This window comes from Gouania willdenowi, chromosome 2 (genome assembly GCF_900634775.1).
Source record: "Gouania willdenowi chromosome 2, fGouWil2.1, whole genome shotgun sequence".
Classification (NCBI taxonomy): Eukaryota; Metazoa; Chordata; class Actinopteri; order Blenniiformes; family Gobiesocidae; genus Gouania; species Gouania willdenowi.
In genome coordinates this window covers 552,002-578,647 of record NC_041045.1, presented here as the reverse complement: position 1 = coordinate 578,647, position 26,646 = coordinate 552,002, and the positions used below count along the sequence as shown (strand labels likewise).

Genomic DNA, 26,646 nt, shown 5'->3' with positions numbered 1-26,646 from the left:
AAAATCTGCATATTTATGCTTCCATCATCCACTCTTTTCATTATATCCATGTTTTCTGAGGCTCTTATAAATAAATGGTCTTGGCTCTAGTCTGGACGGCCATTTTGGATTATGTCATCATTGCAGCAAACGACCCAAATTAACATAAAGCAGAATTAAGCAAGTTAAGTGTTTACAAGAAAAAGGAATGATCTAATTCAGAATTAAAATCTGAATAAACCAGGCACTTCATTCAGATTGAAGTTTAATTAGCATTAGGAATGAAGTATTTACATAGTTGGTTTAAAGAGGAATTAAAGCTCCCATGTAAACGTGGCCAATAATGTGTCAACATGTGTGACATTAGGTGTAAAAGTGGTAGAAAGGGTTTATAAGTGCTGAACATGTACTAATGTGATGTAGAAGTGTGAGAAATGGAACAAAAATACATTCAAAGGAGCAAAAATATGGCAAGAAAAAGTGATGAAAATAGGTTCGAATTTGGTGGAGTTGCAGAAAAATGGTAAAAATAAGCAAAAATATTCTCAAATTGTTCAAAAAATATTCTTAGTTTCCTGAAGGCATCTGGAGACCCCCTCCCAGTGTCTCGTGACCCCAAGGTTGAGAACCCCTGCCATAGAGGGCAGTCACTCTGATGTTTTATAACTAAATATTGAAATAGTTTGACTAAAATGTTGAGAGTTGAACCAGGATCAATGAACAGCACTATTTCATACACAAATACATTAGTATTCAGCAGAAAAAAACCTGTTTTTGGGGTTTAGTTACTCTTTAACTTTCACATTTTAACACACGTCCTATTTCTGAAGTAACTTCTGGTTTAAAGCGTCAGCCTCCTGATTGGACCGGAGCGGCGCCGCCTGGTGCTGCTTGGTTTTTTCGGCATCAGGTTTTCGATTCCTTGGCGGATCCAGTTGATGTATTTGGACACTTGTGTGTAGACGCCGTATTTCCCTTTACGAGCGCAGCCCTCGCCCCAGCTCACGATGCCGGTGACGAAGTACGTGTTGCGGTATCGTGTGACGTGCGGTCCGCCGCTGTCGCCTTGGCAGGCGTCCTTATCGATGGTGTCGTAGCCGGCGCAGAACATGCGTGCGGAAATGCGCAGCTTGGTGGATTCCCTGCAGGTGTGGCGGTCCACGTAAGGAAGGCTGAGACGCTGCAGGATGGTGGACGGTTGGCGACCCTCACCAAGACGACCAAAACCGCTGACTGTGCCGTCCGGCTGCTTCATCAACACCTGCAAACACAGTGAGAAATGTTTTAATGCTTTTACCTGGACATAGACAAATATGTTGTGCTTTTATTTTGAAAGATTTGTGAATGATTTGAGAAAAACAATTTTTTTTAATAATTATTAACTACAAATGTACGATTTTTATCGCATTTCCATGGTAATTACAATTACAAAGTAGTCCAACCCTGACCACTAATTTACCGCTATCTAAACAACTGTACAGTACTACAAATGTACGAGATACGTGAAACGCGTTCTCTTGCTCCTGCTACGTTGTCATTTCGAGGCTTAAAATCGTACCTTTTCTGCGAAGTCTGGCTCAGGGAGGCATGCTGGGAGGATGAATCGGCTGAATTTGATTGGCTCCCTGAGCTTGATGAGAGCGATGTCGTTGTGGTACGTGTCCGGTTTGTAATGGTTGTGCGTGAGGACGGTCTCTACGTGATGCACCACTTCGTTCCCGTCGTTCACCAGTGTGTCGAACTCACCTGGACGATAAACAGAGTCGGCAACTTTTCTAAAATGCACAGTTGTGATTGGCCGGTGGAACGTACCGAGCTTCACGTAGAGGGAACGCGAATGGTTCATGCAGTGAGCCGCGCTCAGGATGATGTATTCGTTAAGAATGGTTCCTCCGCAGAAGCCGATGTCGTCCTCGTTCAGGAGGAGAGCCTGAGAGGAAATGAATAATTAATAAACATGAGATTAATAACAGATACATTGCAAGTGAAAGTGCTGTATGTGGAAATCTTGAATGTATAAGACAGGGTTGGGGTTAATTATAATTATAATTGCGTAATTGATAATTACAATTATGGCAAAATTCTGAACGCCATAATTCTTACAAACGCAAGAATTGCGATGGAACCGCGCGACCAACAGGTTTGACCGATACGTATGAAATTCATTACACGTATTCTCGACCCCAAGATCAACAAAAAGTTACGATACGACCCAAAACCAAACAGAAAGTCAGTCATCTTGAGTCAAGGGTCAATAATGGCGTTTCACCGTGGAAACGCATTTGTGCAAACTAATCGCTTTAATCTCTAACGGTTTGGCCGTGGCGCCGCCGCAAAGTTGCTAATTTCATATTAATGCCATAATTGTAATTCGGTCCCTACGACGCCGTTCAGGGCTTTAATTGTAATTGTAAAATTCTGTTGCTGTCGTAATCATAATTACATTTTACATTACATTTTTAAGTTCAGATAATTGACTTTGTAATTGGAATTACCTCAAATTATATGAAAATTGTCAATTATAATTTAACGCTAAACTGTTGAACCATGTTACAGTTCTATATGTTACAGATCTACACATATGTAGTTAATAATTATTAAATTGTGTTTCAGATCAAGCTTTCACACATTTACCATTAAAATAAATATAAATCTATAGATATACTGACACAATAAAGGCTCAGACGTCCACATCATAAATATTAAAACCTATATTATCATTGATTATGAATCCTAACAAGGTAATCAATAGATAGGAAATAAATTAGATAATAGATATTGTTTTTAGTGTATTTTACAGCTGAATTAGAACCTGTTAGCATTAGAGATGCTAACAGAAAGCTAACACAAGAGGAATGTTACATTTTTATAGGTTATTTATTTCAGGCTCAGTAATTGTGATTAATTGTAATTGAACTTTAGTAATGGAGAATGTAATTGTAATTGACTTTCTGAGGATAAAAAATATTGTTTTTGTAACTGGAAAAAAATGCTGGTTACTGTAATTGTAATTGAATTTGAATTGAACACGGGTAATTGAAAACAGCAGTGGAGGATGAGCCTGTGAAAAAACATAAAGAATAATAATTTTAATAAGAGTAAAAAGGAAACCTATTCTAATAATAATGATTCATTGATTAATTAATTCATGGTTATGTCCTTATGGCAACATTTTATCATTTTATTACAACATTTTTTAATTGGAAAAAATTGCAAATAATAGAACATTTGAAAAGTGTTGAACAATGTGTGGTTTTCCTCAGTTTGACTTCTCTATAGACAAGGTTTGGCAGTGAATTTAATAAATATAATAAACAGTCCTGTTGAAGCAGTTTATTTGTATCATTATGACTTATTATCTCCCATTTTTAGTTGCAACACAGACATCAGTCGTCCCAGTTACACACAGTAGTAACTGTTCTGTTCTGTGTGGGTGAAGGTCAGATAACGTGTTTATCTTAGAACTTCTAGTTCTGCTGACGCCACACGTATGACGAGAGGATTTTAAATGTGGGCTACAGTAGCTTATTAAAGGGATCTTTGATGACAGAAGGCATTGCTTTAGTTTGAGGCGGAGCTAAATGACATATGTATATTACATCATTGAGTGTGGGTTTAAATGATTGTTCCTGCATGTGTTAGTTGTCACTAGCTGGGATTCCAGCACCAGTTTCTCACAAAATAAAAGCAATATTTCTAAATGATGACAAAGTATAATTGCACTTTGAACGTGTTTCCATTTAATGTTGTTTTTGGGGGAGGAGCCTCGTAACTCCCGTGAAAAAGATGGACGCTCCGAACCTCCTTAGAACACTCTGTGTTCCTTTGTCGTTTCACGTCTAATGTGGAACTAATATTTATTAAGTCTAACGTACTGCGCCATGTTTTCTCAGAGAGAAGTGGTCATGTGACCAGGTACGTCACAATATGTGACGTGTATTTGTGTAAAAAGTGTTTCCATGGTTAATTTGTAACACATTTTAATATCAAAACGTCTGAAATTCCTCCTCATAAAAGCGTAAAAACATTTTAGAGATATTTGAGTTTCCATCACCAGTTTTTATTGAAATATTTAGGTTTTGCACATTTCCAAGAGTAATGGAAACGCAGCTACTAGATAATGGGCGTACACTCTAAACTCTGCAGAGAAAGGCTGTGGAATAAAGCTAATATATAAAAAAGGTATTACCTCATTTGTCCATTCACATCCCATAATAGCCACTTCTCATTTTCCTGCACGCTATCAGAATGTTTTTTTGTCTGGAACACGTTTCCTCCTCAATGCCAGAATGTTACTTCACTCTGCTGTTGTCCTCTTGATATAAGCACATCTATTGTCCTCTAAAGCCCTGGTTGTTACTTGTGCTCTCACATCTCCTCCACTTGACCACCTCTGATTAGACTCAGTGCGATAGCAAGGCGCGTGTAGAGCCGATACCACCAATGGAAACGCGCCATTGACAAAGCCTTGTTAATAGGCCATTATGATCGTTTAACTATGTATAGCCAAGAATTGATCAGTCAAAGGTCAATACACTCAATGTGATGGAAAAGCTTTGTTATTGCTTAAGATGCCTTAAATCATCACGGCCGCTGCATATTGTGCCGTTAAGGAAGTGGAAACGAGAAAAGCAATGAACACAGCTGTAATCAGGAGGGATCTGTGATCCATTGTTTGTACTGGATATGATCAACACTGAAACACCAGATCCTAAAGAACATGAAGTGGTCTGATGGTGTAATGTGGGGATGGGGGGGGGGTGATTCAGGGAGAGTGGTTGTAATAGTAGAGCTACATGCTCTGAACACTGAATGTCATCTATTGAATGTCCAATATCAGGCTGTCAAAAACTACTACGTTGTTGGTTTCATTTTTAGCAGCTGACATCTGCTCTCGCTTTGAATGAACGATCAGAGAGTTTTGGCCTCAGGCTGTCAAAAGTTCATCATTTCTCCTGCCAGTAACTGTCAACCCTTCACTACATTATTTTAACTGCTCTTGATATCCTCACGACTCTGTTCTAGTGTCAGTTGTTCTTTGGTGTTGTCTGAATAATCTGTACAGCAAACCAACCAGTTAGTGCTCAGGCTCTACTTTCCAGGGCCATGGACTCACTCCGACTATCCTCAGTGGACCCTCACATCAACCAGTGCAGGTTATTGTTCACTATTCACGGCCATATAACCTTAGAGGCAAAGCAAGGCAAATGTATTTGTATAGCGCATTTCATACTCCTGATCTTTCTGAGTCATTAAACCTTTCACTCTGGAGATGTTCTTTAGGTGGTAGAAGATGTTTTTGTGATAGATTTGATCTGATGCTGAATGTCAGATCTGAGTCAATCAGAACACCAAGGTTTTTGACTTGGTCTTTATCTTCTAAAGATCCAGACTCAGATACTTGCTGACAGCAGTCCTCTTTTCCTTGTTACCAAAGACAATCACCTCCATCTTGTCATGGTTTAGTTGAAGGAAGTTTTCACTCATCCATCAGTTTACTTTTCTAAGCAGTCACACAACACCTCAATGGGACCATAGTCATCTGGGTTCAGTGATAGATATAGTTGTGTGTCATCTGCGTAGCTCTGATAATCAACCTTACAGTTGTGTAAAATGTGTCCTAAAGGAAGCATATAAAGGCTAAACAGAAGAGGTCCAAGAACAGATCCCTGAGGAACCCCACAGGACATTAGTTTACAATGCGTTGCTCCTCCAAGTAGAACTTAAACCATTACTTTAACATTTAGTCCAACCCATGTTTACAATCTGTGCAACAACATTCTATGATCTACAGTGTCAAATGTAGACTTAGATCCAATAGAATGAGAACAGATACTTTTCAAATTTGATCAAAATTGTTTCAGATTAAGTTGTTATCTTTACCTGCCATGGACATTCTCCTGGAGGACAATCCTCTCCATTAACAATCCGAGTCATTCCTGCCATTTGGGCGACGATCGTCTCCTCAAAAACGATAAATTTAGGCAGATCGTGGCTTCTGTTATCAAACGTGAAGGACGGCTGGTCGTTTTTGGTGATGTTCTGATGTTCTGCGCTGGTGTGGTTGGATGTGGTTTCATTTCCCTGAGTCACATTCTTCCGCTGATACCTGAAAACGGTCCGCGTGTCGGAGGTGATGATGGAACCACATTTAAAGGCCTCTGTGAAGAGAAATGCCCAGTTCAGTGTGTGTTCTGCAGAAAACTTACTCGAGAACACTTTGTTGTTGACGTCACAGACCCTTGGACTCGCAGGATTTATCGTCCAAACCCAGGAAGTGTCCGTCAGCGCAGGAACACTTAACGCTTCCTCCGACAACGTTACAAAAGTGTTCACAGCCGCCATTTTTATTCTCACAGAGCTCTGGGATTACTGGAAAACAATTGATTCAGAGCAGAAAGTTTACAACAACGACCTTTGAACTCTAACCAAACATTACTAAAGAAGTTCTACATGGACCCACGTCAGATTAAAAGCAGCACAACAACTCAATATCACAAAGGAACATGAAAAAAGACACCTAAACTATGTTTAAAAATGTTACACCTCGAGTTTTAACATAACGTTTCTTTAAAGGTCATACTGTGACGCCCCAATACCAAAGACGCAATTCATTCAAAATATATTGATATTTTTGGGAACTAATGAAATCTTAACTTTAATGTTCACATGTGGCTAAATCTAATCAGAACTACTATTTATATTTTTTTTTTGGAAGGTTTCTAATCAGAACTACTTTTGTTGTGTGGAAGGCGGGACAAGCTGGTAAATGATCCAATAGGAAGTAAGATGGAACATGTCAATAGGATTTTAGTTGGTTACAGATATAGTCGACTAAAACACAAAGTATAAGAACATAAAAGTTACTGCATTTATTAAAGATACAATTAGCATGACAATAGGCTTACGTCTTGTACCGCCTTCAACGTAACAAAAGGAGTTTTGATTGGATACCTTCCAAAAAATAAAGTAAGTTCTGATTGATAGTTATGCTTTTTGGTCACCTGTATTTTTTCTAATTAGTGATAGTATAGTTATTGTTGACAAAAACTATGATGACTTGACAAAATGAACAGTGGAAGAGTTCAAACCTTGTGGTGAATAGAGAGGGAGGAGCAGATTATTGACTAAAGTAGGAAAAGTTCAAACTTTTTAGCTTTTATGTGAAAAGAAAGTCGCACACGCACAATAGACACCATGAAAAACTTGTTCCAGCTGTGAGTCTTTTACCAATTTCACAGTTGAAGCCTTTGTATCCCGTCTGGCAGTGACAAACGTACGTGCCGATCCCATCTTTGCAGAGTCCGCCGTGAGCGCACGGCTGGGAGTCGCACGCGTCGCCGTCTACGGAAGGAACAGAAACACCGATGGTTTCCATCTAGTGGTGAATGTCAGAAACTGCTGGTGCGTTATCTGGTGTTGAGACTCTTCCCTGGTTTGTTTGTGTCCTGGTGGTTTTCTAATTGGTTGATAGACTTTGTTATTGTGTACTTTGTTTTTACTTATTCAGAGTTTATGTTGTACTTTGTTGCTAACACAAAACAGAAAGCTAACAAGTACTTCAGATGCCTGTGTGTCATGTGGTGGAGTAAAGCCATCAGTTTTCTATTAAAGATACAGTAAGTAAAAGTACTGATGATTTTCTTCTGAGACAAAGGTTTTTCACGGTCTTACCGACGTAAACTGTCCAGAACTCGTTCTGAAAAGGAGAAAACCAAAGAGTTTTGGTGTCAAGAATTCTGATGTCTTCAAGGTTCATAAGAATTACTGTAATTACATATATATATAGATATATATCAGTCCCTTCAGGATTTCACGGTCACGTTCTGTAATAGTTCTGGCCTAAAATGCCTGATTTTGCAGCAACTTTTTCAAAAAACTGCAAAAGTTGCATCATTTTAAGGCTTTATTATTTTCTAAAAGTTTGCCTAAATTGGTCAATTCGTCAGAAAAAAAACTGATTACCTTTGAATTATTTCATAACATTACAGAAATTCACAATAATTTAACCAAATATGGATTATTTCATCACATTTTAAAGGTTAGTGCAGAGAATATTACAGAAGTTTTTGAAACAAAACTAAAATAAATGTTTTGGGTTGTTTTCCTGTGGGAATCTCATCAATGCACTCATGATTTTTGCTACAAACACATTTGCTGCAAAAGAGTCTCATGTGTTCAGTGATTATAAATTCAAACCATAGATATTAAATGTGAAGTAGATTATGCACACGTTATTACGGTAAATAGGACCAAAGAGGCTTTTTTTTCACCGTTTTTTCCATGTCTTCAAAGATCTCTCGCGCCTCCTCCAGGTTGCATCGCTCTTCGTTACACTCTCGCTCTTGGTTTCCTTGTTTCAACTCCTCTAGAAAGCTGTTGGCTCGTCGTTCTCGCGTCAGCACCTGATTGGCCGCTGGGCTGTCCAAGAAAACTGCAGAGAGATGAGAAACTCTTCTTTAAAGAACAGACGTGTGGTTTAGGCAGCGTAGGCCAATGTTCATGGTGCCGTCATTCCAGGGGGCGTCACGGAAGAAAAAAAGTGTTTCCTCTTATCTTATTATAAATGCATATTCATAATTATTATAAAAAACAAGGCCAGATTAATTTAAATACTACAATACAAAGCTTATAAAACAGTCATTGGATTATTTTCTTTTTGTAACTATTTTTATTGGGTTCATGTTTCCTATTAATTAAAATGTTAATGGTCTGCGTCTACAACAAGTGTGTTCCTTTTATTTTGAAAAGCTCGACCTTTGGGATATGTTGGAATGTGCTGCGAGTGATTCGTGTCAGTCTGGAAACTTTAATTTAAGGTCCCTGCGGTAAAACTGAGGACAAATGTTGTCGTTTTTATAAAATTTGTGATTACGTTTTAAGTGGGAATTAAAAATTCAAACTCCAAGGGAAAAACATGCACGTGATTGTTTGTTTTTACTTTTACAGGAGATTTTTCTATTGTTTTTAATCAGTATCATGATTTCACAGGTTTATTATCAATATTTGTAGAGAACTTATTCCTCTGCTTATCAGAAAATTCATTGATTTGTATTTGTTTCATTTTATGATGAGAGAAAAGTGAAGCAGAGGTTGATTGTTGTTGTGATTCAGGTCTGTAATGTGGTTATTAGTAATATTTCTGAGTTATTTATCAGTCATAATGATGATAAGGATGATATCGTACCGTGAGCGGCGCTGATTTGTAGCAGCAGGAATGCGAGGGACACTCGGACGCACGCAGACATGGCTGAGCTGGGCTGGAAAGCTGTGGGAGTGCTGGGAATACTGGAGTCAGACGCACAGAGGCTGATGACCCCACAATGGGTGGGGCTTACCCACTATCACGTGACTTTAGGATGAGACAACAGATCCCAGAATGCACTGGGAATAATCAACCCACATTTCAAAGATCAATGGAATGAGAGATGATTTAGAAGCTGCACATGGAACTGGAATATTTAGATTTCCTGAAGAAAATGCAACTGAGGATAAAGGTGCATGTCATTGAACACTGCATTAGCATTAGCCTAGCATTAGCATTAACCTAATATTAGTATTAGCCTAGCATTAGCCTAATATCAACCTAGCTATAGCATTAACAAGTATTTGACTAGCATTACAATTAACCTGTTATTAGCATTAGCCTAACATTAACTAGCATTAGCATTAACCTAATATTATCATTATCTAGCATTAGCCTAGCATTGACATGAGCCTAATATCAACTTAGCAATAGCATTAGCAGGTATTTGCCTTGCATTACAATAAATCTATTATTAGCATTAGCCTAACATTAACTAGCATTAGCATTAACCAAGCATTAACATTTGTTAGCATTCGCCTAGCTTTACCATTAACTATCAATGGCTAACTTTAGCATTAATCTATTATTAGCATTATTTAGCATTAGCTAACATTAACATTAACCTAGCATTAACATTTGTTATCAATAGTCTAGCATCAACATTAACTAGCATTAGCTAACATTAACATTAGTATATTCTAGCATTAGCCTGGCATTAACCTAGCATTAGCTAGCATTTACCTAGAATTAGCGTTAACCTAGCAATAGCATTAGCATTAGCTTTACCATAGCAATAGCATTTTGTTCACTTAGATTTTTAGGTAAAAGTTGGACCTGATCCACTCTAAAAATGGGGCGGAGCTGAAAACTCATTGCAGTTGGCAAGAGGCGGAGCTTTAAAATCATCACAATCGACAAATTTGAGAGACGCCGAGAACCAAAATTTGTCAGTTTTTACTGCTATAGGAAATGTTTCTGATGAAAGTGGGATTATCAAAATAAAAGCCTTAAATTATGAGCTTCACATAAAGTAGCTTTAATAAGAAAGTTTTGTTTTTCTCTATGAGAGGACAGTTTAGTCCATGTTGTTGTTGATGTAATGTGTTTGTTGCTGATTTTACATGTTTTGCTGCATATTTTAATGTTTTTATCAATTTTTAAGCTGTTGAATGTTTTCTGTAATAAAATTGATCATGTAAACCACATTGAGTTGCCTTGTGTATGAAATGCTAATAAATTGTCCTTGCCTATTAGCTTGCAAAGAAAGAGACACAGTTTGTAATCATAAGTGTTTATTCAGCGTGTCACCTGACATTAACACTTTGAATCTAAAAACCATCTGAGAAATGAACGTGAGCTGGACTTTAGCATTATTTTCTACTTTCTTAAACGTGTGTTTGTGTCATCGATGTGAAATCTTCCTGCATTGTAGCATCTGGAGGATTTTTAATGGTTGCCTTCGCCCAGTCTACGTAGTTAGCCATGTTAGCGTAGACGCCGTAGTAGCCCTGCCTGCCACAGCCCCGCCCCCAGCCCACCACGCCCGTCAGGAAGTGTGTGGATCCAAAGGCGGTGACCAACGGGCTGCCGTCGTCTCCTCGGCAGCTCTCCTGACGGCCCTCTAGGTATCCGGCACACAACATGTTAGAGTTGAAGTCGATCTGTGAGACTTGGGAGCACTGGGAGTTTGGGATGAGTGGTACAGACATATGACGGAGGTTCGGGGAGTGCGGAGTGCCCACTTGTGGGAAGGCGTTGCCCCCATTGGTCCTCGCCCCCCAGCCCGACACCTGGTGGTAGCGAGCCTTCAGCAGCTCGTGCTCAGAGAAGTCTTTGGTGGGTAGACACACGGGTATGACGTCACGGCTCAGATTCAGCGCTCGCTCCAACCGAAGCAGCGCTACGTCGCTATCGGGCGTCGCCCGGGTGTAGTTTTCATGGGAGATCGCCATGGAAACACGGACGGTCTGCTCAGTTCCTTCGACAAAGTCCAAGTTATGTTCACCTGAAGATAAAAACACATGGAACAGTCATTTTAATGCACAGTTGAATTACATTTTAACACAATTATGGCTAATGCGTTAGTTATCATTTTAATCATGTTTCGATTAACAATATGATTTAATTAATGCTTAAATTGATATTTAGATTAACGTTTAAAAAATACATCAAATAACAAAAATTACACTCAGCAACTTATTTAATAAATTCATTATTAATCTATGCTTTTGAAGAACAAATTAAATAAAACAATAAGGATGAAAAAGCAAAATGTATGAATACATTTGTAAATTCTGAAGTTTGTCGTGTATTTTTGTTGATAAATGATCTGAAACAGACCAATCTGCTATTTTAAATTCTGCCTAAATATACACATAATAAAACTCTACATTAAAAACATTCATAACTTTTTGTATCCTGTGTATTTATTTGCCAATATTATTGTTTCACACAACTAAAATAAACCACTGTTACTAATGTAAAATAGAATCAGTGGTGTTTGCCTGCCCCCCAGTGGACACATTAGGAACGACAGTTACATTCTTTATATTTCTGTAAACACCGTTTAAAGGTTTAAAGTCTTAAAAATCAGAAAAACGTGTATAACAGACAGTTTTAAAGGATTTAATTTGACAAGACAAATGTTTACCAGCCACCACAGTAATGTCTTTAAGCTGGTTGTCATGGAGACAGTGAGCAGCAGTGACAACCCACTCTGGTCCAATCAGAGCACCTCCACAGTGACTCCTCCCACTGAGCTGTACCAGGACCTGCAAAGCAGAGAATTAACAATGTATTTAACACAAATTAATGCTTTAAAGCTTTAATCAATGCTTTGATCAGCTAGATAACGCTTTAATGAACACTACAACTAACACTATTTGTTTTTTAGTCTAAAAAATGCTTCAATAGATGCTAAATAAAACCCATGTTACTTGAACTTCTTTTATTTTGAAAATCATCCGGGCGCACCGCTGTTTTCCGCCTCCAAGACGGGGTCATGGTTGTTTTAGGTTCCGGGTCACCGACATCCAGCCTGATTTGTTTCAAACTACTGTAACTTGAAAAGGGACAAAAGTCCAAAACTAAATCAATGGATTAACGTTGAATAAGCGATAGTTAACCGGATTTAACGGTGATTCTATCGGTTTGTTCGGTTTTAAATAATTTAATCTTTAAAGAGATTTATCTTTACTTATTCCATTTGTTTGTAGCGGAGGTGCTAACCGCCATTTTGTAAACACTAGACTTCTAAACAAAGTTACATCAAGGTAATAAAAACTATTGTTTATTTTTGAAAGCTGATTGAGCCGAATTATAGGTTGGACTTTAAGGAACATTTGAGTGTTTGATGAACACTTTTATTTATTGTTTACACCTGTTTTGTTCCTGATGAAATCATGTTTGTATGTTTTGTGAACCAACCTTGGTTTTTCATTGGGACCAATTATGAAAATAAATCAGGCTAAAAGCCTTAGCTGTGATTATGTTGTACAACTCTAATTATTGATTGTGAACAATCTGATACTTTATGGAAATGTTTTTGATTATTATAAGTGCATTTATTTTGAATTAGGGATGTAACGATTCACTCAACTCCCGATACGATTCGATTCACAATACTGGGTTCACGATACGATTCTCTCACGATTCATTTTACAAAATGGGACTGTAGACAAATGACTGAAAAATATTCCTTTATTTTTTTGGGGAAAAAAAACTATAAAATCCTGTACTATTTTCCTTTTATTTTTCATTGTCTAAAGAATCCCTTGATAAACTATTCAAAACAATGCAATTTAACTAAAAATAAATCTTGAATGAAATAAATAAAGGAATAATACAAATGAAGAAGCCTATTAATTTAAATTCTGGCTCCATAGTAAACAATACAAAACTACATAATAGTTATTTTTCTTTTTAAAAGTGCAACTGAAAATGTATTTTGTGACTTAACAATTGGACCTTAAAAAAAAAAAAAACAGTCTGCACTGTATTTGCGGCAGATATTTGTTTGAACCAGCAGAGGGCGCTGGTAACCTAGTGGTCAGTTGGGATGCAGCTAAGTGCAGTGAAGAAGAGATGCTATGCTAGCAGACAGAGCTAATAGAAAAACGTGACTTTTACAGATATTCACGTAATATTACAGATATTCTTTTGGTGCTAAAGGGGCAAGGAATCATTTATGAATATGTTTAAGAGTAGAAGGCGGCCAGAAAGAAAGTATTAGCAGATTTCGCCCGCCGCCATGACTTCTGGATAGCGCCCTCTGCTGGTTAAAAAAAGTACTGCGATTCAATTTTCACAGCATCGATGTGAACCTTGATATCTATGGATCGATTTTTAACTGCCTTACGATTGATCGTTACATCTCTAATTTGAATTGATGATTGTTAACATGGAACATTTAGTTCTCGTGTAGTGACGAGTAGATTTCTAATTTATGTTTTGATCTTTTTCAGGTCAGGTTTTTTTTTATCTGCTTACAATAAAAACCATCAACCTATGTGACCCAAACCAGCAGATGATGAGCTAACCATCCTCAGCCACATCGTGGTAGGAATTTAACTCTGTATTTATTTATTTTTTCTGCTTGATTCTGGAAACTTTACTTTAAAAACCAAATTAGACACAATCATGAATTTTTCCTCCTCTATTTCCTCTTTTTCCCCCAAATAATATATATAATATTTATTATTGAATATTTCCCCTTAAATCTGTACATAATCTTTTAAATTATAATATATACTGGTTTGCAAGCAACTATGCCTAACTAAAGCTTTTGATTATTTTTTTAACTAATGTTTTAAATAACAATTTGACAACTTAATATTTTCATTAAAGTGTTGTTTAAAGTAAAATTCCAGTTTTTTTTCCAGTGATAGGATGTAACGATTCACTCGACTCCCAATACGATTCGATTCACGATACGATTCTCTCATGATTTATTTTACAAAATGTGACTGTAGACAAATGATGACTGAAAAATATTCCATAAACTAGAAAATACTGTATTATTTTCCTTTTATTTTTCATTGTTCTATAGTAAACAATGCAAAACTACATAATAGTTCTTTTTCTTTTTAAAAGTTCAACTGAACTGTATTTACGTCAGATATTTGTTTGGACCAACAGTAACCCAGTGGTCAGTTGGCATGCAGTTATTCTAGCAGTGAAGAAGAGATGCTATGCTAGCAGACAAAGCTAATAGAAAAACGTGACTTTTACAGATATTCATGTAATATTACAGATATTCTTTCGATGCTAAAGGGGTAAGGAATCATTTATGAACATGTTTAAGAGTAGAAGGCGATTCCGCCCGCCGCCTACGCTTCTGGACAAGAGAAGGATAAATACAGTAGATAAATAGATGGCGCCCTCTGCTGTTTAAAATTTAATTTTCAGAGTATCGATATGAGCCGTGATACCTATGAATTGATTTTAACTGCCTTACGATTAATCGTTACATTCCTATCCAGTGATTTTGTTAATTTCGAAGTGGGAGGGGCTTACCTGCCATGGGCACGCCCCTTTCGGACAGTGATTGGCTCCAACGATTCTCGTCTCCGAGTCGGTGCTTTGCTCCACCTGTGAGTCCGACACCGGAATCTGACCGCAGGGAAACTCCACTGCAAAACAAACGCTTACGTGTTTAGCTAATCGGAAATTTACCGTTTAAAATTTTCTGAATTTGTCTGTAAATGTTCAGGTCTGAGCTAACCTTCTATTACAATTATCTAAAATCTACAGATTTTCAATCATTTTTAAAGCTATATCGCCCCTACAATAAACCCATTGTTTGTGATGTTAAAAACGTTAATGTCATGAATATAGTTATCGTTGATAATGCACTTTTGCCCCCTAAAGGCTAGATTTAGTACTGCCTAAAAATTTACAAACATTATTTTTGCATGTATTTAAGAAAAAAAGATTCTGAGAAACATAAAAAACCAACACATTATAAATATATCATATATATATGTTTCAGAAATTACTGTAAAAAATTGACTTGAAATGTGTTAAAAGTTTGAAAATAAATGTTTTATTATGTTCAATATTAAATAATGTTTAAAATATGTTAAATTTGAATGTGTTTTTCTAAACACGTTACCGTTGGCGACACACTCTCGTCCGTCCTCGCCCAGCTTGTATCCTTCGGCGCAAGAACAACGCCGTTGTTTACCGGAGCCGTCGCAGAAATGTTGACAAAGTCCGTTCAGGTAAAAGCACTTCAGGGAGTCCTCGAACGCTAAACATCACAGATGTATGACAGATAGATGGGTAGAGCTCTCACACACACACACACACACACACACACTTTCTCACCAGTCTGACAGTGTCGTCCTTCGAATCCTTCCATACACTGACATTCGTACGTGGAGTCGACATGACGACACGTCCCATTGTTCGCACAGGGGTTAATCTCACAGGGGTCACGACCTGGCCCAGAGATTGATTATTAATCATTAATTATATACTGTATTCATATGTATCTACAGTAGAAAAGGAGACAAAAGGAGCATGGGCTGTGTTTGAAATGCCACACTCCGTCAGGGCCATAGCACCACATTTTGGGCCCTGGGTACAAACCATCTGTTTTACTTGTATTTCTTTATGACTTCATATGCATCGCTTGTATTATAAATTTTATAAATCTGTTCTACGATATTTTAATGGATTATTGAAAATTGTGTTTGGAACATACTTTTGCTACAATTTTTTTTTTGGGGGGGAGGGGCATAACTAAAAAAAATAGAATAAAAAATAACATACATATATATAATGATGAAACTGCTAATAGATCCTATGTTCTTACTGTGAGGCTAGAAAAAAAAAACGAGCACAAAAGCTGAGTTGCGATGAGTAACTTACGATTGTAAGTCATCCAGAACTGATTCTGTAAAAACAAACAATAGAAACATTAATATCAACAGCAACGATAGAATGGTAAAGAAAAGCTTTTTTCTCTTTTTTAATTCTCATAATCAACATTTTCTGACGTCACACAAAGCCATCAATCATTTATTCATTTACATAATATTTAACGTAGCACTTGTATAAAACCGTTGTCGTTCACCGAAATGTTATTTTGTCGTAAAGTCCAAATGTTTTACGGTCACGTGCAGATGTTCCTTTTTTGCTGTTAATGTTTTCAGTTGTATTAAAGCATCTGTAAAGTTAGTTTTTGTGCGTCAGTAAAACGTCAGATGTTGAAATAAAAGGAGCATTTGACGTTTTGTCGGTAGCCGGACCGACCGTTTTGTCGACATCCTCAAAAACTTCGCGAGCCTCCTCAAAGTCGCAGATTTCCTCAATGCATTCCCGCTCCAGGTTTCCTTGTTTCAGCTCCTCCAGGAAGCCGCTGTTAGCACGCCGCTGCCGTCCAAGCACGCCGTTAGCATCGCGTTTCTCAACGAACACTGAAATAACACGTTAAAGAGAAACGAAAAGAAAACTTTATGTAAAATGTCCCACTTATTTCTCTGATGAACCAGGACTAATTAATCTTAATAATACAAAAAAAATCCTTTTTTTTTTTAATGATTAAAATTATTCTCTAATCAACCAAAATGTATTTATGAATTTGGACTTGTATTAATTTAAATTCATACATTAAAAAATGAATGTTGTTCTAAGTATTATTGTTAGTGAGATAAAAGTAACATTTTTTCTACTTTACATTTACTTTTACTAAACTGCTGTTTTTTTTAATATATAACAAAAATAAAAAAAATACATCATAAAATAACGCAAATATTTTTTAAAAGTGGTCCAGTGTTAGTTTAATAAAATTAAATACACCTGTCCATTTTAATTATAATTCATAAATAAAACTATTAAATTAATCATAATAAAGAAAATGAAATGCATGAAAAAACTAAGTGTTTATCCTGAGTTCAGAAGTCTCTAATTAAATGTATATTATATATATATATAATATTTTCTGACCCGCAGCAGCAGCAGAAGCGCTGACGATGAAGATCCAAACGCTGCAGCTCTTCATCACGACTTCTGTCTGATTCTTTCTCGTACTCACACAAAAACACTGACCTTTGACCTGTGGTCAGAAAACAAACAGCAACACGTGAACCTAAAAACACCCACGACCCACTTTGAGACTCAAAGTCCAAAGACTATTTCTCTGTAAACAGAGCGTGAAGCATGAGAAACGTGTGAATATATTTGATTGTAAAATGGGAAAAATACCTTAAAAACAATAAAAGTATTATTTACCACTGTCAACCAGTGTTTATAGTGATAGCATTAAACAATGGTAAACATTTACATCAAGAGAAACGACAAAAAAACGAGCAAATTCACAGCAAAGAAAGAAAAAAGTCAAAATAGCTGCAGCTGTAAAAAAACAAAAAACTTAATTATGTATATAACAATAAATCTTAAAACAATGTTTGTCTTTAGGGATGTAACGATTAATTGTGAGGCAGTTAAAAATAGATTCATAGGTATCACGGTTCACATCGATTCTCTGAAAATTAAATTTTTTTAAACAGCAGAAGGCGCTATATATTTATCCTTTTCTTGTCCAAATGCTGAGGCGGCGGGCGGAATCTGCTACTACTTTCTTTCTGGCCGCCTTCTACTCTTAAACATGTTCATAAATGATTCCTTACCCCTTTAGCGCCGAAAGAATATATGTAATATTACGTGAATATCTGTAAAAGTCACATTGTTTTCTATTAGCTCTGTCTGCTAGCATAGCTTCTCTTCTTCACTGCTAAATTAGCTGCATGCGAACCGACCACTGGGCTACCAGCGCCCTCTGCTGGTCCAAACTAATATCTGCTGTAAATACAGTGCAGACTGTTTTTTTTTTTTTTTTTAAAGTCCAATTGTTAAGACACAAAATACATTTTCAGTTGTACTTTTAAAAAGAAAAATAACTATTATGTAGTTTTGCATTGCTTACTATAGAACCAGAATTTAAATTAATAGGCTTCTTCTTCATTTGTATTATTCCTTTATTTATTTCATTTAAGATTTATTTTTAGTTAAATTGCATTGTTTTGAATAGTTTATCAAAGGATTCTTTTGACAATGAAAAATAAAAGGAAAATAATACAGTATTTTTTTTTTCCCCCAAAAAAATAAAGGAATATTTTTCAGTCATCATTTGTCTACAGTCTATTTTGTAAAATAAATGATGAGAGAATCATATCGTGAACCCAGTTCGTGAATTGAATCGTATCGGGAGTTGAGTGAATTCTTACATTCCTATTTGTCATTTATTGTTGTATAGAACACAGAAGTGGAAATACGACTGTTTCATTGGTCATGAGGATAGTTACCATGGTTACCAACCAAACAATGGCGAATAGATCCGAGCGGCCTTCTAGCATTTTCCCTGACATTCTAGAAGCAAAACAACAAATAACCAAAACTAGACATGAAAACATCTAAACATAACATCATAAACTAACACAAACACTAAGGGCCTGTACTATGAAGCTGGATTTCCTCTTATAACGCTAACTTCCTGCATTTATTCTGTTTGCTGTACGACGCTAGCTATAACTTCTTACCAGGCCAAATCACCATGGTAACGTGAACCAGCATTATATGGTGTGTGTGTGTTTCACTCTGGTCTGTGATTTAAAATAATTGTCATTTAATTGTAATTAGGGAAAAATGCTGGTCCCTGTAATTGTAATTGAAACTGAAAAATGTAAGTTTATATAATAGTGCAAGAATACTAGTATATTGTAGTTTATGGGTAAAATATAACTATAACAAGAAGGTTTGTACCCAGGACCCACAATGTGGTGGTAAAGTGACAGGTTTTACATGTACAACACGTAGATGTTTGATGATTATTTAAGTAAATAATTACAGCTGAATAAATAAACCAGTAAATGTATGACTCAGGTGTAAAGATGGCCAAACATTTTGCATTATGGTTATTAAAAGCTTTATTTACAAATAAATACATAAAGTGATTATGATAAGACAAAAAGTGAAATGTGAGGACGAGTCATTATCTAACGTAAAGTAACGATCCAGGAGCTTATTCCATAAGCTGCAACAGTCCTGATTCCTGATTGGTTCACGACCCAGAGGAGGCGGAGCTTACATGGAGAGCTTGAAGAGTTTGATGATGGCGTCCCTGAGAAACAGACACACACACACACACACACACACACACACACACACACACACACACACAGAGACAGGTAAACAAACAAACAAACACTAGAACTGTCCCATCATGTTGTTAATATTAGAGCAAACCTTTGTAATATCAATAAAGTTATTATTACCTGATGAAAGGAATGTAGGACAGGCTGTACCTGAAAACACACACACACACACACACGTGTGATATTAATGCAGCGTTCTGTTCCCGCGGATCCTTAAAAAGTCTTAAAAGGCCTTAAATTCATGAATCTAAAAATAAGGCCTTAATTGTCATTAAAATGTCTTAAATCAATGATTCAAAAGTGCGTGTGTGTGTGTGTGCGTGTGTGTGTGTGGGTGTGTGTGTGTGTCATGTACCATGTAAAAGCGATAAATTGCAGCAGACAGAAGAGCAGAGCAAGTCCTTTATTTTTCCACTGAAAAACACACAAAAAAAAGGGGGGTTGTAAAAAAAATTCAACTGTGTGTGTGTGTTCGTGTTCGTGTGCGTGTCTTACCCAGAAAGCAGAGCACAGCGTTAGAGCCAAACACACCTGCAGATGCACACACAGATTCAGAGTCGAAAACACGCGCACACACACACACACACACACACACACACACACACACACACACACACACACACACACACGCACACGCACACGCACACGCACACACACACTTACCAACATGATGATGGTGGCGAAGAATCTCTCTTTGGCGCACATTGACTTCAGCTGTTTCCACGGACCAATCAGAAACATTGTACTGAAACCAGACGGGTTGGTTAGTTTAGTTGAGTCTAGTTTACGTTAACCTGGTCCGTCCTACCTTCCAAGAGCACAGACGTTTCCCGCGCTGTACAGCACGGCAAACACGATGAGTCCAACACCCGGAATCCACAACAGACAGGCACCCTGATACAGAGAGACAGACCGTTACCATAGCAACAGACAGGCACCCTGATACAGAGAGACAGACCGTTACCATAGCAACAGACAGGCACCCTGATACAGAGAGACAGACCGTTACCATAGCAACATACAGGCACCCTGATAGAGAGAGACAGACCGTTACCATAGCAACAGACAGGCACCCTGATACAGAGAGACAGACCGTTACCATAGCAACAGACAGGCACCCTGATAGAGAGAGACAGACCGTTACCATAGCAACATACAGGCACCCTGATATGGAGAGACAGACCGTTACCATAGCAACAGACAGGCACCCTGATAAAGACTGCTGACATAAAGTTACCGTAGAAACAAGCAAAGGATTTGTTACCATGTGACACCTTGGTGTGTCGCCATGGATACAAATAGCATCAGTGGATAGAGTTGTAGAAGAGATCGTATAGTTCAAGCAGTTGCCTGGGTAACAACCCAAAATCTGGAAACACTGTCCTCAACAGGTGAGGTGTTATATATCTACAGCTGTGGGATGTTGCCATGGAAACGGAGGGCAGGAAAAACACAATGCTACAAAGATACAGGAGAAACAAGTGGTGTCATGGAGGAGAGGGATGGATGTGTTACTGTGGTTACATATAAACAGCACACTCAGCAACAGGAGCAAAGCGTTGCCATGGCCACAACGGTGTTCTGTTGCTGAGGAATCCAACAAGCCATTGCCATGGTTACGTTAATGAGCTACATACCAGGATGGAGCAGACCGCTCCCAGAATGAAGCAGATGGCAAAACCTTTCACTCTCGTCCCACAGGCCAACGTTGTCGCCCGATTGGCTCTCTGCACAGAGGTCACAGTGACGTCATCAGATAACCTTTTCATTATTATTATCAGGGCTGGCCGTCTATGGCGCCATCTGCTGGAGTAGAAACTCCTTACACTGGAACGTTCATATTTTATTTTAACTTTTAATTGCATTGTTGTTTTTACCTCAGGACCTTTGTACTATACCTGTAGGTATCATAGTTTATTATTATTATTAAAAGTTCAATTGTGTACACACTGTGTATAGACTTTATAACTTTATTCATTTATATTTTATTATTTGGCACCAAATGACCTAAAACCAGCCCTAATTAATATTAACAAAGATCACAGTTCTAAACAGTTTAATTCCCGTTTGTTTGCCTTAAAATAAAACATGAAAATGTGTTAGTTTAAATAAGTCTTTAAGTTCCTAAAATCACAGAAATAATCTGTATTTCTTTTCTATTTTTTGTAAACGATCTGAATGAAAACACGTTTGATCTCCGTTGTAAAGCTCAGACAACATATGGGTTTGAAACATATGTGCGTCATTTCGAGTTAAAAGTGGACTTTAAAATTCATGATGACTTTTTTATAATCGTCATAACGAGCCGAAGCGGATGTTGGCGGTTTATCTTTGAGTTGGTGTCGTTGTTTTGTCAGAAAACAGTTTCTGGATTCGTAAGAAACCGAGAAACCAGTAAAACCTCAAGTTTTCAGGCGGACTTCCGCGTCTGTGTCGCACCTCCAGGATCCCGCTGCTCCCTCCGTCTCCTCCGTCATCCTGTCCGCTGAGAACCTGCTTCAGTTTGTCCATGTCCGTCAGTCCGTCCGTCCGTCCTCTGAGACGCTCCGTCTGTCGTCACAGACACTGTTTGTCGTGTTTAGTGAAGCTCAGGTAAAAACTACTGATACACAAACAGGTGCGGCGCTTCCGCCTGCAGTACCGCCTGTGGCCACAGAGTGGGGATGGGGCGCTGTTTCTACACTCCAAAAACAGCTCCAGTTGTTTTCACATTTATAAAAATACAGTGTGTGTATATATATATATATATATCATAATCTTCAGATCATAATCATATCTGTCAAGTTTTGGATTTAAAATAAGGGAAATTTTCTGGCGCCCACTACGATCCGTCCCACCCCCCCAACCAAGCTCCAGTATCCCTTATATTTTAATATAGATATAGAATAAATCTAAAATACCCACTTATTTAATACATTTATGTGATTATAATCTGGTAGGTTGACCTTTATTAATATTAAAATGCTGTAAACATTCCTACTAGGGCTGGTGATATGAACCAAAACTCATATCTCATATATTTTCTTTATAATGGTGATATACAATATAAATCTAGATAATTTTATCAAATAAAGTCTAATTCTGGGTTAAATTTGCTGATGTAAAATGTTACACAGTGACATTTATTAACAAACAGCTGATCAATATGTGACATTCATTAATCATCTAACTGAGCTTTACATGTTGTTCTGAGAAGTAAAAGCAGCGACTCTTAAACTAATATTTTATATGCATAATAAGCTATAATATACTGTATATATATATATATGAAATTATATATTTTTCTATATCACCAAAATAGAAAACTATAATTCCTAAATTATAAAACAGCCTAAATTAAAATATAAATGTGTATATGAAGCACATGTGTTTATTTAATATACTTACAGTTTATAAACAAGTCATTATTTACTGTTAATTTCACATTGTTTGTCTATAAGTTAGACATTAACATTTTATTTTATTATATATTTTATTATATATTTTATTACTCACTCATGTGGTTCTCTGGTATTCACTAATGACTTATTAGACACATTTATTACAGACTTTACATTATTTAACACTTTATAAACAGTGTATATTTGTGGAGCTTGTGATTGGATGATTTTTCATGGTGACTTACGTGTTTCCTTCTGCTGTGGTAGACGTTATAATATCAGTTATTAATCTAACAGAACGTGTAACTGTGTCACATCCTGATGGTCTTTATGAAGATAAACTCTATGTTATATTTTATAATGTATTTACACCAGAACGTCTTCATTCATCATCTCTGTTCTGTTGGTTCTGGGTTTGTTGCTGATGTCAGCATTAGTCTAATCTAATGTCACTCAAGTTATTTCAGGTGGAAGTTCTCACGAGGCTAGTGACGACGTTCAGTTTAGTGAGACATCTTTTAATTATTATTACATTAAAATACGGGATATTTACGGGACCCACATTTTTCTACGGCCATTAAATCGCGACCCACATTTTTCAAAACTAGCTGTTGAAACCACACGTTCTCTTTTTTTTTTTAAACATAAATCTTTATATTTTGTGCAACATGCACTCCAAGGCTTGTCTGTCAAAAGAAGAGTTTCTTTCAAAATAAAAGACAAGTCCAACATGAGAGACTTAGTATTTATTTATTTTTGATCAGCTGTTCGCGACCCACTCAATACATGTTTTGGGTCCCGACCCACCAGTTGAGAATCACTGATTTAAATGATTCTATCTCGTTTGGTTATGTTGTCTTTTTGTGTTTCTGTTATTTTGGTGTATTTTGTAGGGATCTTGTGTGTTTTTCCTCATTTAGTGTCTTAATTGTTATTTTGTGAGTTTCTGATAATATTTAGTATCATTTTTGAATTAAAATAAACATTATAAAACTCCATATTTGTAATGCATTCATTTGTTAGTTTTCCTCTCTCGTTCATTCTCTCTCAAGTACCCCTTATAGTGCCTGGGTGCGCGAACCCCCATTTGAGAAACACTGGTGAAGGATGACCAGATTTTTAAAACAAACCCAGGACAGTAATCAAATAAAAAGAGATAAAACCAATAAATGTTTATTTAAGCGTTTATTCTTCTTCGTTCAGTCGCACCCATGAGTGGTTCTTTATACTTTACAGGAACCAGAACAGCACCAGGAACTAGCACTAGAAACCACAACCAGGAACCAAGAACCAGAGCAGTCGTCCTACGGGCTCTGAGGGTTCTTCAGGTTCAGGGGACTTGAACGTAGTCATGGACGGGCGATTGCAGCGTCAGCTGGACGCCACAGGTAGGACAGGAAGTCCTGGTCCAGAGCCACTCCTGGATACACTGAGGACAGGAAGGTGTTAACTCATGTACACTGTCGTTGCTGGATTAGTATATCCTGATATCTCTCCATTAGCTAGCTTCACTTAACCAAACATTGTCCGTCTCAGAGCAGCTGTACTACGAAGCAGGATATAAATACGTTCACGTAGTCCAGGTGATTTCAGGCTACCGACGTGCGCGCTTCTATGTCAGGGGGCGGAGATTGCAGCGTCAGACCAATCACAATCGTGGACGAACTCACGTGTCAATTGAGGAATAATTCATTAAAAATATATATGATTAAAATCCATAATTCAGACCAAAAACAGGAAAAGCAGGAAGGAAGGAGGGAATACAGGCAGGAAGCTACTGACGTTAGCTGTGTTTCCATTACTCTTGAAATGTGTAAAATCTAAATAGTTCAATAAACACTGAAGATTAAAAAAACACCTGATTTTTGAAGAAACTCAAATGTCGCTAAAAAGTTTTGATGCTTTCGTGAGGAGGAATTTCGATATTGAAATGTGTCGGAAAAGTGCCATGAAAACACTTTTTCCCGCAAATACATGTCAAAAATTGTGACGTACCTGGTCACATGACCACTTCTCTCTGAGAAAACATGACGCAGTACGTGTGGACAGAAGAGGAGACCTAGATATTTATTATCGTTAGACTTAATAATGATTAGTGAAACAACAAAGGAATGCAGAGTGTTCTAAGGAGGTTCTGAGCGTCCGTTTTTCTTGCAGTAAAGTCTCGCGGGATGAGATTTTCGCAGAAGTTGTGAGGCTCCTCCCCCAAAACAACCTTAAATGGAAACACGTTCAAAGTGCAATTATACTTTGTCGACATTTAGAAATAGCACTTTTATTTTGCAAAAATCTGTAATGAAACCCAGCTAGCGATGCGTAAAAGCGTGAGGTTATACAATATTAATCAATCGAATGATAAACGGACAGTGTTGTGATCAGTTTCACTTTATTACATCTAGACGTGTTTCTATTCTGGTAGACCTCTATTTATCACACACACACTGGGATGATTTGTTTCACTGTAGTACGTTCCTGCTGATGCTGTCAGCCTCACTATAGCGTAGGAATGAATTAATCAGTGACTTCATTCCTCCACGATATGGAGAGCGTCTGTATCAGCTGTCAGATCTGCACCAACCAAGATCTTCTAACAATGGGCACTGCTTATTTTCCAAGAAAACTGATTGGTCAGGAGGCGGGACTTAGTACTCGCTCCGATCTGATCCACTTCATAACCTGGTTAGCCTAAGTTACCATGGTGATTTAGCCCGGTAAGAAGTTAACCAGCGTCAGAGTACTGGACACACTGAATAAATCCTGGAAGTTAGCGCGATAAGAGGAAATCCAGCTTCATAGTACAGGTCTTACAGTGGTTGTTGTTGTTGTTTACCTCTTTGTGAAAGGTGTGTGTACACGGCAGCTCTTTGGTTCTCCCCTGGTGCAGCTCACCATAACAGATCAGACACACACTGTAGGCATCACTCTAAACACACACACACACACACACACGTTATAGTGTAGAAACATTTGTGTATATGTATAATCCGTGTGTATACCAGTGACATCACGTTGCGTCGCCTGAAGCTCCGCCTCTCTGTTGTTTTGGTCTCAGTAATTGGAGGAATGAGAGAGGGTCTTCTGTGGGGGGCAGGGCTAGGCATGGAGTCTTCTGTGATTGGTTCCTGATGTGAGGGTAGAAGGCGACGAGAGGACGACCGACGAATCAAAACGTTGGCCGTCACTGGAGTGGTGACGGAGCGACGCATCGCTGAGAGCGCCGCCTGATGGAAAAACACATTAATCATCGGAATTCAATCATCAAAATCACTTTAAGAGATTGTAATCAATTGTAATTGAAATTAATTACGTCGTTAGGGTTCATTATGTTGTAATTATAATTGTAGTTTTAAAAATCTGTTGCTGTCGTAATCGTTATGAAATTGTAACTGAGTTTAGATAATTGACTTTGTAATTGTAATTGCCATGAATTTATTTAATTAATTATGTTTAAATCTATAGATATACTGACACAATACAGGCTCAGACGCCCACATCATAAACTTTCAAACCTATATTATCATTGATTATGAATCCTAACAAGGTAATCAATAGATAGGAAATAAATTAGATGATAGATATTAGTTTTTAGTGTATTTTACAGCTGATTTAGGACCTGTTAGCATTAGAGATGCTAACAGAAAGCTAACACAAGAGGAATGTTAACTTGTATTAGGTTATTTATTTCAGGCTCTTTAATTGTAATTGAACTTTAGTAATTGAGAACATAATTGTAATTGACTTTCTTAGGATAATAATAATTGTAATTTTATTGTAATTGGAAAAAATGCTGGTTACTGTAAACATAATTAAATTGTAATTGAAC

General features: G+C 37.3%; 3 protein-coding genes and 1 long non-coding RNA gene across 5 annotated transcripts; all 4 read right to left on the bottom strand.

Moving 5' to 3' along the window:
• Window positions 1–524: 524 nt before the first annotated feature.
• Window positions 525–9,246, bottom strand: f10 (coagulation factor X). Its single transcript, XM_028467981.1, has 9 exons — window positions 9,167–9,246; window positions 8,253–8,413; window positions 7,654–7,678; window positions 7,210–7,323; window positions 6,220–6,351; window positions 5,863–6,140; window positions 1,792–1,909; window positions 1,538–1,725; window positions 525–1,240 (listed from the first exon to the last, which is right to left on the bottom strand). The coding sequence occupies exons 1-9, from the start codon at window positions 9,225–9,227 to the stop codon at window positions 821–823; spliced, it is 1,497 nt and encodes a 498-aa protein (XP_028323782.1). The 5' UTR covers window positions 9,228–9,246; the 3' UTR covers window positions 525–820.
• Window positions 9,247–10,671: 1,425 nt separating this feature from the next.
• LOC114478938 (coagulation factor VII) lies at window positions 10,672–18,645 on the bottom strand. The gene is given in 8 exon segments (XM_074783836.1): window positions 10,672–11,291; window positions 11,937–12,057; window positions 14,801–14,916; window positions 15,399–15,536; window positions 15,614–15,727; window positions 16,160–16,184; window positions 16,544–16,742; window positions 18,608–18,645. Coding segments are annotated over 8 exon segments (1,371 nt in total).
• Window positions 18,646–19,197: 552 nt separating this feature from the next.
• LOC114476457 (vesicle transport protein SFT2B-like) lies at window positions 19,198–22,087 on the bottom strand. 2 transcript variants are annotated; one of them, XM_028467996.1, is made up of 8 exons: window positions 21,883–22,087; window positions 21,081–21,170; window positions 20,252–20,337; window positions 20,107–20,188; window positions 19,939–19,974; window positions 19,799–19,857; window positions 19,564–19,593; window positions 19,198–19,409 (listed from the first exon to the last, which is right to left on the bottom strand). In XM_028467996.1, exons 1-8 carry the CDS (start codon window positions 21,952–21,954, stop codon window positions 19,373–19,375), a joined length of 492 nt encoding a protein of 163 aa, XP_028323797.1. In that variant the 5' UTR covers window positions 21,955–22,087; the 3' UTR covers window positions 19,198–19,372. The 2 variants fall into 2 exon arrangements, with proteins under 2 accessions (XP_028323797.1, XP_028323804.1); XM_028468003.1 differs by lacking the exon at window positions 19,939–19,974.
• A 2,060-nt stretch (window positions 22,088–24,147) lies between these two features.
• LOC114476469 (uncharacterized) lies at window positions 24,148–25,861 on the bottom strand. Its single transcript, XR_003675592.1, has 3 exons — window positions 25,820–25,861; window positions 25,654–25,746; window positions 24,148–24,252 (listed from the first exon to the last, which is right to left on the bottom strand). It is a non-coding gene; the product is annotated as an uncharacterized LOC114476469 (long non-coding RNA).
• Window positions 25,862–26,646: the final 785 nt, after the last annotated feature.

Bases quoted from the DNA above. Each gene is read 5' to 3' on its own strand.
- LOC114476457 (XM_028467996.1), bottom strand. From the start codon at position 21,954: ATGGACAAACTGAAGCAGGTTCTCAGCGGACAGGATGACGGAGGAGAC. The intron at 20,338-21,080 runs GTATGTAGCTCA...TCTCTGTATCAG, and splicing joins GAGCGGTCTGCTCCATCCTG to GGTGCCTGTCTGTTGTGGAT. The intron at 20,189-20,251 runs GTAGGACGGACC...GTCTGGTTTCAG, and splicing joins AACGTCTGTGCTCTTGGAAG to TACAATGTTTCTGATTGGTC.
- f10 (XM_028467981.1), bottom strand. From the start codon at position 9,227: ATGTCTGCGTGCGTCCGAGTGTCCCTCGCATTCCTGCTGCTACAAATC. The intron at 7,679-8,252 runs GTGAAAAAAAAG...TCTCCTTTTCAG, and splicing joins TTGAAGACATGGAAAAAACG to AACGAGTTCTGGACAGTTTA. The intron at 6,141-6,219 runs GTCTGTGACGTC...TTCTCTTCACAG, and splicing joins TAAATCCTGCGAGTCCAAGG to AGGCCTTTAAATGTGGTTCC.